Below are 11,513 nucleotides of genomic sequence, written 5' to 3'. Positions count from 1 at the left end.
CTGCCTCCTGCACGCCCCCCACTGATCGAGCCCCCAACCCAGGCATGTGCCCTTGGCTGGAATGGAACCTGGGACCCTTCAGTCTCCGGGGGCCGACGCTCTATCCACTGAGCCAAACCGGTTTGGCTATGTCCTCATCTTATCTGCCCTCTGTGCAGCTCTCCAGTTACTTTTTCCTTCACTTCTTCCTAAGCTTCCATGCCCTGGTTTTCCTCATCCCTTCAAGCCCTAATCTCACCTCCTTTGCTCCTCTTCCTCTGCCCTACCTCAAAGTGCTGGCATGCCCCACGGCTCAGCTATGGGTCTTCTCATCTCCAACTACACTCTCTCCCTAGGATATCTCCTCCAATTCCCTGACTCTAAATGACATAAAATGACTGCAAACCTGTCTCTGGCCTTGATCTCTCCTTGAACTTCTAGCTTATCTATCCAACTGCTTATTTGATATCTCTACTCTGAAGTCTTCCGGACATCTGACTAAAAGACCAAAATGAAACCCCACCCCCAACCTGTTTCCTTCACCCCTATTTCAAAAATGGATCATTATCCACTCAGTGTCTCTAACAGAAACCAAGAGTCATCCATGATTACTCCTTCTCCTTCGCCCCCACACCAAACCTGTCAACCTAAATAATGAGGTAGAGTGAAGCAAACTCAGATGACCAGAAATGGAGTTTGTTTTCGGGAACAGGAGAGGAATTGCAGTTCTGGAAACCCATGCTGTAGCAAGCTACAGGCTAGTCTGTTGAGGGTTTGGGACAGGATGTATATATGGGCAAGCAGCACAAAGAAGGGAAAATTCAGCCAGAGTCCCAGCAGTCATTTCACTGACTTGAGGAAGAGGAGGGATTCTTAGTGGGTGTTCACTGTTCCGGAGAGAAGTCTCCATCTTCTGTAAAGCAGGCATTTATGGGAAATCAGTCTCTCCGTTCTCAAGTTCCTTTCCTCTGAGGGCACAGGTGAGATTCTCCATTTCACATCCTCTGGTTTCATTTTAGATTGAAATCCTTTCACAAACCGATCGGCAAAGACCCATTCACTCCACTTGCCAAACAAGATGCACCTGTAGTCCTTTCTCTTCGCTGCATCCCACTGTCACTACCTAGGCTAGGCAGGCATCCTCTCTGGCCTGCTAATGCTCTCACTTCAAATCAGTTCTCCACACAGCAAGTCTGATCCGCAAAACACCGAATGTAGCTCACATCTTGTCACTCTGCTTAAACTTCAGTGACTTCTCATTAGAATAAAAGCCAAAAACCTCTACTACAAGCTACCAGATAGATGATAAATGACTTCACCTACTGCCGATCAGCCCACTGGCTTCTGGGTTCTTCCAAACCAAGATTTTTCCTGCCTCAGAGCCTTTGCACACATCATTCTCAAATCATCACCTGGAAGCTCTCCACCCCCCGTGCCCTCCACTCTGATAAGGCCTGTTCCTCGTAGTTCTCTAGACGCAGGTTAAGTATCACTTCAAAGATTTATTTTCTGGCCACTTCACCTAAAGTAAGGTTCCTCTATTATTCTCTAGTCCAGCTCTCAGTTTCCCTCAGAGCACTTACCACAATCCGTAAGTTGCTTACTTCTTTTTGCCCTCTGTTCATATTAGAATGAGAGGCCCGGTGCACGGATTCGTACACTGGTAGGGTCCCTCAGTCTGGCCTGTGCCCTCTCGCAATCCGGGACCTCTGGGGGATGTCGGAGAGCTGGTTTCAGCCTGATCCTCGCAGGCCAGGCCGAGGGACCCCACTGGTGCATGAATCCATGCACTGGGACTCTGGTATGCATATAAGATCTTTGGTTAATCTCTTCCCACCCTCCCCCTTCCCTCTGAGGTTCATCAGTCTGTTCCATGTTTCCATGCCTGTGCTTTGAGCGTCTTTCCCCTGTTGGTCAGTGCACATCATAGCTACCGGTTAAATGGTCAAATGGTTGCTTAGGCATATAGATGTTAAGTCAAGGAGAGCAAGAACTGCTATCTCCAGAACAAAAAACAACAACAAAAGAACTACCTCCAGCACCTAGCACCATGCCTAGCACGTGGTAGACACATCTAGTGAATCTGTGTCTTCCACGCACTTCAAACATAAGTTCCTCCTTTAAACTCAGCAGTAACTCCCCGCGGGAGAAAACATGCTCCCCATGGTGCAAAGAAGGAAACCGAGTCAGGTTTCTAGCTTGTCTGCGTCACTGAGCTAGTAGCTGAAGGAGCCGGAGGCCTGCAGGTCCCCAGAGCGCTCCCTCAAACACCGCACCCGCCGCGGAAGTTTCCTGTTTGGGGAACTCAGCAGTCCAGGAGCCCTCGGACATAAAGGCAGGAAGGAGCAACAGCTGCCCGCAAGCTCCCGGAGTTCCCAGCAGGCCCTGCGCTCCGTGGTGCTGCCGGACAAGTGGGCGGTCCCAGGCTCCGGAAGACCGACGGGGAACTACATTTCCCAAAAGGCTCCGCGGGGCGCGGCTGACTGGCGGAAGCGAGGCCGGCGACGGCGTGACGAAGCGCAGGGACGCTGGCGCGCGGGGTTTAAACTGCGGCGGTTTACGGGCGTTAGGACTTCGTCGAGTTAGGGGAGTTGGAGGTTCTCGGTGCTTTTTTCCCCCGGCGCATCTGCCGACTGACTGCCCAATGGACTCGACGCTTCAGGCCCGCTTGTTTCCCGGTCTCGACATCAAGATCCAGCGCAGTAATGGTGAGGGGCGGGGTCCCGAGGCCGGGGGGCCGTGGGCTCTGAGGCGGCTGAAATGACTGCCCCTCCCCAGACGGCAGGGCCCTGAGACACCGTTGGGGATGCCTCTCACCACAGGTCCGGGTCTGTGCACTGGCAGTCCGTCTTCCCCACCCGGGCGGGGCCCTGCCTGGCGGTTGGCCCCCTCCGGTCCTCTGGGAGAGGCGGGGCTCTTCGGGGCCGGGGGACCTTCCGGGCGAGTTAGCGGTGCTAGAGTCACTTCCTCTCCACAGTTCTCGGAGACTGCCTGGTCTTGCAGGGACTTCGGCTTCCTCGCCCGCTGCTCCCCTGTAAACACTGCGCACCTGCAGTGTGTCCGGCGCTGGGGCTCAGTGTAACCAGACAGATCCCTGCTCTCCAGGAGATTGTTCTGTTCGTGTTCTCTCTCTCTCTCTCTCTCTCTCTCTCTCTCTCTCTCTCTTTCTCTCTCTCTCTCTCTCTCTCTCTCTCCATTAGGAGAACCGTCAGGATGAAGGTAGGGACAGATCCCTGCTCTTCAGGAGATTGTTCTGTGTTCTCTCTCTCTCTCTCTCTCTCTCTGTCATTAGGAGAACCGTCATGATGAAGGTAGGGGAACCCGAGGGCGCTAAAGCCTCAGCGCTGTGTTGAGGGACAGTTCACCCAAGGACTAGAGTGACTCCCCAAACAGACCTTCGCCCCACTCTGTAGGCTCTTTGGGGGGCGAGGGCTGAATCCTTATCCCCGTCAGCTCGGTTTTAAGACTTGTTCTCTGCCCGCCTCACTATGGGATGTGCTAAGGGTGAAGTGCCAGGAATTTGGCTCCTGTTAAGGAAGAAAGGCAGCTGTCCTTTCCTTCAGGTCAGCTCCACATTGAGAATCTCTGTGGGATCTTTATCTTTCTAAAATATGTTTTTATTGGTTTTTTTAGAGATAGGAAAGGAGAGAGAAAGAAACATGGATGAGAGAGAAACATGGATCAGCTGTCTCCTTGCACGGCCCCCCTGGGGATTGAGCCCACAACCCGGGCATGCGCCCTGAGGGGGATAGAACCCGGGACCTCCTGGTGCATGGATGGTGCTCAACCGCTGAGCCACGCTGACCCGGCTCTGTGGGATCTTAAAGTGAAGAAGATGGGTAACTCTGGCCTTCTTCTATTCTAGGCCTAATTCACAGTGCCAATGTAAGGACTGTGGACTTGGAGAAAGCCTGTGTTTCAGTGGAATGGATAGAAGGAGGTGCCACAAAGGGCAAAGAGGTAGGTTCTACCTACAGATCTGTGTGGAAATGGGACTGGTGAGAGCCTTTAAAACATTTCTTATTGATTGATTTTAGGGGGCGAGAGAGAGGGAAACAAGCATCCATTTGTTGTTCCAGTTACTTGTACATTCATTGGTTGCTTTGTTTGTTTCTCTTTTATTTTGTTGCTTCTTGTATGGGCCCTGACTGGGGATCGGAACCATAATCTTGGCCGAGAGCCTGTTGTATTGTTTTGTTTTCTAATATATTTTTATTGATTTCAGAGAGAAAGGGAGAGAGAGATAGATGAGAGGGAATCATCAATTGGCTGCCTCCTGCACACCCCACATGGGGCATGTTCCCTGACAAGGAATCGAACCTTGACCTCCTGGTTCACAGGTCAACACTCAACCACTGAGCCATGCAGGCCAGGCGAGAACCTGTTTTTCTTTTCATATATTTTTTTTTTAAAAAAAAATATTTTTTTATTGATTTCAGAGAGGGAGGGAAAGGGAGAGAGAGATACATCAATGATGAGAGAGAATCATTGATCTGCTGCCTCCTGCACCCCCCACCCTCCAACCCACCCCAACTGGGGGTTGAGCCTGCAAACTGGGCATGTGCCCTGACCTGGAATTGACCTGTTACCTCCTGGTTCCTGGTTCACAGGTCATTGCTCAACCACTGAGCCACACCAGCCGGACTGAGAGCCTGTTTTTGACACTGTGTTGTCCTTCCTGATCTCAAACATGATCCTGTTTGGATGCATTGGGATTTTATTTAGTAAGGCCTATTCTGAATTGCAGCAATCAACAATTTCTGGTGTTTGTAGAAAGCAAACTGTACAGAATCCTAAAACCATGCTCACCCAAGCTAGCTTCTGAATGCATATGTTTGTTTCTGAATGTATGTTTCTGAAACACCACATAACAAGGCAACTTGTGATAAATGGTGCAGGTGAATAGTGCTAGGGCAGCTCAGAGGTGGAACTCGTTGAGGATGAGCTGGGCTTGTGGGAGTGGCAGGAAGGCTTAGCAGATGGCCCTCATGGGGACTAATGAAGAAGCTGGCTGCAAGCAGTAGAAGGCTCAGGCTGCTGGTCTTCATCTCTGGCATTAAGATGTTTGAGATTTTATTCTGTAGCCAGTGGGGTGCCTTGGACGAATTTTGAGAAGAGGAGAGCTGTGACTAAGACATTTATGCTTTAGAGGCATTGAGGTGTGGAGAAGAGGTCACCAGGCCAGGAGTATGAAAACCTGGGTTCTAGTCTGTCTTCGCCACTATTTTTTTTTTGTCCTTTGAGGCATTTTATTTCCACATATGTATTAAATCCCTAGAAAAAGAATCCCAGGATTTTCCCTCCTGTGTGTCTTCATCTTGCTTCTTCATGGTCCATGGTGCCCGCTGAGGTTGTCAGTACAATGAAACCAAACTGACGGGATGGAAGCAAGTTGTTCTGCCATTTTTCTAGATCTTTGAGTTGCACATCACATCTGGGGCTGATTACTCCACACTTGTTCAACCTGCCTGTGAGGTTCACAACAATTTTCCCAGCTCTGTGGTCATCAATAATTTCAAATTCGCCAGTGTAACCATGCTTCATCATCACAGTCAGAAACCAAACCGGACGATGACTTTGGAGCATGACCTGATGAGAACCTGGCGCTTGCCTCTCTTTTCGGCATTGTTGATACTCTTCAAAGCATCAGCCAGGACATTTATGCGCACCATTATGGCAGCACAGACCGATGGCGGAAAGTTTGCCACTATTTTATATGTTCTCAGGCATGTTTCTGCCCCTTTTAGAAAAATTCAGTTTCCTCAGCTATGAGGATGATAATATCTACCTCATAGGGTTGGTGTGAGGATTTAGTCAACAAATCCTTTTGTGCAGGTTTCAAAGTGCCACACAAGAGAAAATTCAATAAGAAAGACAGACACTGTTTTTGTTGCTGGTGATAGAGGTGTGGGTGAGACAGACCTGGGCCCTCCTTCATGGAGCTTAATGAGATAATGTACAGGGCTTACTTAGGGTAGCACCTTATGGTAGGTATGCAGATATTTATGTGCTATATTGGAGAAATAAACAAATCGAAAACTTTACATTATCTGCCCTTGAATAAAGAAGTTTCTAAAAATGCTTTCAACCAGCTGCTAGTTCTTTGTTTTGTTTTGTTTTGTTTTGTTGTTGTTTGTTTAGAAATAAAGCTCTTGTTGGGTCTCACTCCAGCTCATATATTGCCTGTAGAATAAGGTCCAAACTTCTTGTGCGGCATTCAGAAGCTTTTCAAGATCTGATCCCAATCAACCTTTTTCTTTGTATCACACAAAATATCTTGTGCCAGGGGCAAGTGGGGCAGCTCCCCACTCTGACCATGCCTGGGGCCTTGCTGCCTTCACACTCATTCTTTCCTCTTGGGATGTTCACCCTTAATCATCAATGTGAAAATCAGTTAGTGTCAGAACTTCAGAACTAGGATTAGGGCTCTGGTTTCCCATGTTGTTAATGCTTTCTGGAGTTTAGGGATCGGAAATGGGGGGGGGGGGGGTGTAGTAAGGGCGTGTAGCTGTCCAAAAAAAGTGGATAGAAATATGGTTCCTGAAGTATTTGCCAGCTTTTGCATTCAGTTGTTCTGTCTTCCTTGTCTATCCCATGCTGCTTTGGTTTCTCCCCCTTTGTATATATGACTACTCTCCCCCACATTAGAGTGTGAGCTCACTGAAGGCAAGGGCGATACATGTCGTTTTTTTAAAAAAATAATTCTTTATTGTTGAAAGTATTACCTATGTCCCTCTTCTTCCCCCATTCACCCACTCCAGCCCGCCTCCACCCCAGGACCTCAACGAAGGGCAATATGTCTTAATTCATCTTTGAATATCTCTTTCTATTGCCTTACTTGTGCATAATACATTTCAAACCCACAACCCTTCAGTCCCCAAGCCAATGCTCTATCCACTGAGTCAAATCAGCTAGGGCGCATAATGAATTGTTTAATAAGCTAGTTAATAAGTAGGAGGTAAAGCTCTATTGATTAAGATGTTACATATGTGTTCTTATCCCCCCTTTGCCCCACCACCCCCCTGCTCATGCCCTCACCCCCCCTGGTGTCTATGTCCATTGGTTATGCTTATATGCATGCATATAAGTCCTTTGGTTGGTTGATCTCTCCCCCTTACCCCCACCCTCCCCTGCCTTCCCTCTGAGGTTTGACGGTCTGATCAATGCTTCTCTGTCTCTGGATCTGTCCATTGATTTTTAGACAGTGGAAAGAAGGAGGAGAGGCAGAGAGAAATATCGACTTGAGAGAGACATCGATTGGTTGCCTCCTACACAGGGCCAGGGATTGAGCCTGCAACCGTGGTACGTGCCCTTGACTGGAATCAAACCCACAACCCTTCAGTCCCCAAGCCAATGCTCTATCCACTGAGTCAAATCAGCTAGGGCGCATAATGAATTGTTTAATAAGCTAGTTAATAAGTAGGAGGTAAAGCTCTCACCTTAGTGCAGTGGTTCTCAACCTTCCTAATGCCGCGACCCTTTAATACAGTTCCTCATGTTGTGGTGACCCCCAATTTCATTGTTATAAATTGAACATAATTAAAGCATAGTGATTAATCACAAAAACAATATGTAAATATATGTGTTTTCCAATGGTCTTAGGCGAACCTTGGGGAAAGGGTCTTTTGACCCTCAAAGGGGTCGCGACCCACAGGTTGAAAACCGCTGCCTTAGTGTGTTTGAGTTGTCCCTCGAGAGTTCCAGGACTCTGGTGATGTAAACCTAGAATTGTGACTGCACTGCAGGCATGAGCAGGCCGCTGTGACTGGGGAAGAAGTTTCTGGGCCTATTAGAAAATGTAGGTAGATTAGGGTTAGGTAGCAGCTCTCTGGAACATGTCCCTGCCCATAAGATCCTCAAGGGCTCTTCCTTTTTACCTATCACTGGGACAGTTAGAACTTGTTTCCTCCTTCATGTCAGCCAGCAAGAAGTGTTTCAGGCACTGAGCCCAGCAGGATCCCACTGCCCAGCAGGACAGTGGGGGAACCAGGTACCCCAAGTCTACCGTGGGCTACCTGACTGTTTGCCTGTCTTCATCTCGTTCTCATCACTGTCATCTACCATAGCTTGGAAATCGGAAACCAATATACATCCAGATGGTAAACCACAGCTAAGGAATAAATATTTGTTTATAGCTATTAGTACTTGGTGGAACTTAAAGTTGGTAAAATCTGAATCTTGGTTGCAGAGATGCAGTTGGATTGAAAAAGCTATGTTATTTCATCAAAACTTTCATTTGCTCCTTGCAGATTGATTTTGATGATGTGGCTGCAATAAACCCAGAACTCTTACAGCCTCTTCCCTTACACCCGAAGGATAATCTGCCGCTGCAGGTGAATGTCATGGTAGGTGCCTGTCTTCTGGCTGCAGCCAGTGCCCCAGAGATTCACTTGGCTTTTGGCTCTTTGCTGGATTGTTTTCTGAGACTGCCTAGGACTTCAGCATGGCACTTGGGCCCTTGAGAATTGAAAAGAGCCATATATGATGGTGGTATGTTTTGTTTTTCAGAAACAAAAGCGCAGATCAGTCAACTCCAAAATTCCCGCGCCAAAGGAAGGTAAATGCATTTCTACTGGCTTATTGTCATGGGATTGTGCCCAGAATGATGTTCCTGGGGCTTAGGAACCTGTGAAGTTGACTCATTATTCCAGTTTAGCAGGTGATTTCTATGTGAGCTCAGTCTTGCCCCATCTTCCTCAGTGAGGAAGAATCCAACTTACAGGGAGGAGGAAATGGAGAGGTATTGGTCAAAGGGTATAAAGCTTCAGGTATACAAAATAAATAAGTTCTAGAGATCTACTGTGCAACATAGCGCCTGTGATTAACAGTGTTGTCTATTTAAAATTTTACTGTAAGGGTAGGTCTTATACGGTGCTCTTACCACAAAAGGAAAAAATAACCATAACATAGGGACTGGGAGGAAACTTTTAGAGGTGATAGGTATGTTTATGGCATTGATTATGATGATGGTTTCATGGTTGTATACTTATCTCCAAACTCATTAAGTTGAATAAGTTGAATACATTAAATATCTATAGCTTTTGTATGTCAATCATTCCTCAAGCCAGTTAAAAAAATAAATGAATCCAGCTATCCAACCTACAGCTTGTAGACCAACCTCTCAGGGACCTGGTGCATTTGGGAAATTTGCTGACTGGTCTAGAAGTCTTCGTTGGAGAATCCAGAGTGTTAATCAGCTTTGGCAGGCTTGTTTTCTTCCCTCAGGGGAACAGTGTGCCTTGGAGTGAGGTGGTGAACCAGCTGTCAGAAAAGCTAGGTCCAGGCCAGTTAGAAGTATAGTCCATGGTGCTATGGAGATCTGGGGGTGAGGTAGGACAAGTGGGATTTCAGCAATGCCTTAAAAGGTTAGGCTTTCTCTGCAGAAGTCAGCCTAAACCTACTTTGACTACAATAGTCTATGACCATAGTGAGTGGCTGTAGGCACAAACTGCCCAAGAAACCCAGCTTATTCGGAACCAGCTACATCTGCATGGCCTATCCCAGTCCAGAGAATATGATTGCCCTGCATGATCTAGCTATCCCGGGAGCCAAAGTAATTCCATGGCCCAGGGTGAAAGATGAGCTTGGGTTGGGCATGAGTGGTGTGGTGCTGGCCCTCTCTTGCTGGCCTACAGGAGAGCTGGAAGTGGCCGCGGTCTCACTCCCGACCCCAAGAGATATTGCCACAGCTCCTTATAAATGGAAAAGAAAAATTTTAATAAAGGTGCATGTTATTGAACAGTAGAAATGAAGCAGAAGATTATAAATCTTTTGGGAAATAGGAAAATATTAAGACTTTAGGCTCTTTATGAAAAACATGGGTTATATCAGCAGTTCTCAACCTGTGGGTCACGACCCCTTTGGCAGTTGAACAACCCTTTCACAGGGGTCGCCTAAGACCATCCTGCATATCAGATATTTACATTACAATTCATAACAGTAGCAACATTACAGTTATGAAGTAGCAACGCAAATAATTTTATGGTTGGGTCACAACATGAGGAACTGTATTTAAAGGGCCAGAAGGTTGAGAACCACTGGATTATATAGAGTCATCAGATCAACCTAAATTTAGGAGACTCAGAAATTTAGTACAAGTTGATATTGGCCTATATGACACCACATGTTCTATTTCCAAATGTATGACTTATTTTATAGGTGAACTAGTGGCCCAGTGCACAGATTTGTGCACATTGAAAGGAAATTAATAAGAAGAAATATTTTAATATCGCTATTTGCCCTTTCTCTATAATAGAAATGTCAGAGTTGAAAATTAGTAAATTTTCTTTACTAATTAATTAGTTGTCCAAAAACGGGTTCAGGTAGGAATATTCCTACTCTGTCTAGAGTTTGTCCTTGTGATTTATTAATAGTCATCGCAAATGCTGGCATCACGGGAAACTGTCTTCAAATTAATTTAAATGGGAGGCCAGTGTCAGACAGGGCCAAATCAATTCTTGGAATCAGAACAACTTCTCCTGCAGATCCTGTTAATACTTCAGCTTCGATTATGTTAGGTCGCAATCTTTTGATAATAAATCTAGTGCCATTACAAAGACCCCATTTACTATTAAGATTTCTCAGTAGCATGATGATTGCACCTACTTTCAATTTTAATTTATGACACAGCATTCCCAAAGGAGTAATACTATTAAGAAATTCAATGGGAAAAATTTTCCTTTTCGGCATCATCTGTTGAATCGATGGAATCATCACTCAAATAGGTGTGAAAACGTCCATCGAGTGTATCCAAAATTCATTTAATTTATGAACGTGCTCATTTTTAGGACAAAGAATCACACATTTAGATATATTTTTAAAATTATCTACAGATATGCTATTTCCAAAGGTAGCTTCAATAATAGATCCATTACAAATCATGTCATGAGGGATTTCAATAATATCCATTTCGAGGGCTTTATATGTATCGCACATGGGCAAGTCAATGTTTATTTTTAAATTGCCAGTGTGCATCATGTGTACCAGCCAGTCAGTCAGACGTACGGACGTATGGTTGATCACTTAGTCTTTGTATGTATGCTAAAGCCCAGTGCACGAAAATTGTGCGGGGGGAGGGGTCCCCTCAGCCCAGTCTGCACCCTTTCCTATCCGGGACCCCTTGGGGGATGTCCGACTGCTGGTCGGACATCCCTCACAATCCTGGACCTCTGGCTCCTAATTGCTCACCTGCCTAGTCACCCTAACTGCCCCCTCCCTGCCGGCCTGGTCACCCCTTACTGCTCCCCACGCTGGCCTGGTCGCCCCCAACTGCCCTCCTCTGCTGGCTTTCTTGTGGTGGCCATCTTGTGGCAGCCATCTTGTGTCCACATGGGGACAGCCATCTTGTGTGTTTGAGTGATGGTCAATTTGCATATTACCTCTTTATTATATAGGATAAGATGTTTGTTGTTGGTTTTTAGTTGACCCCGATTGAGTAGTTTGATTGGCTTGGAATCTATACTATAAACAAAAATTAGGTTAGGGAAATTTTTTTAAAATGAGTGTGTATGGGGGGTTTTTTTTAACTTAAATAG

At 46.4% G+C, this 11,513-nt stretch overlaps 1 protein-coding gene and 1 pseudogene across 4 annotated transcripts in view; one reads left to right on the top strand and one right to left on the bottom strand.

The window, feature by feature from the left end:
• Window positions 1–11,513, top strand: part of KIF2C (kinesin family member 2C) — a 32,708-nt gene that overhangs the window by 3,662 nt on the left and 17,533 nt on the right. Inside the window, exons 1-4 of one of the 4 annotated variants that reach the window (XM_015567537.1) lie at window positions 2,466–2,687; window positions 3,845–3,939; window positions 8,229–8,324; window positions 8,488–8,536. In XM_015567537.1, the coding sequence (XP_015423023.1) occupies window positions 2,624–2,687; window positions 3,845–3,939; window positions 8,229–8,324; window positions 8,488–8,536 (304 nt within the window). In that variant the 5' untranslated portion in view covers window positions 2,466–2,623. Of the gene's footprint in view, window positions 1–2,465; window positions 2,688–3,844; window positions 3,940–8,228; window positions 8,325–8,487; window positions 8,537–11,513 lie in introns of those variants that run through there. The other 3 variants (XM_006769262.2, XM_006769261.2, XM_015567536.1) reach the window with 3 other exon arrangements.
• Window positions 5,202–5,688, bottom strand: LOC102770301 (annotated as a pseudogene).

The sequence above is a fragment of the Myotis davidii genome, unplaced genomic scaffold, assembly GCF_000327345.1.
Source record: "Myotis davidii unplaced genomic scaffold, ASM32734v1 scaffold924, whole genome shotgun sequence".
Taxonomy (NCBI): Eukaryota; Metazoa; Chordata; class Mammalia; order Chiroptera; family Vespertilionidae; genus Myotis; species Myotis davidii.
The sequence above is the reverse complement of the archived record's forward strand: the minus strand, read 5'-3'. Positions and strand labels throughout refer to the sequence as shown.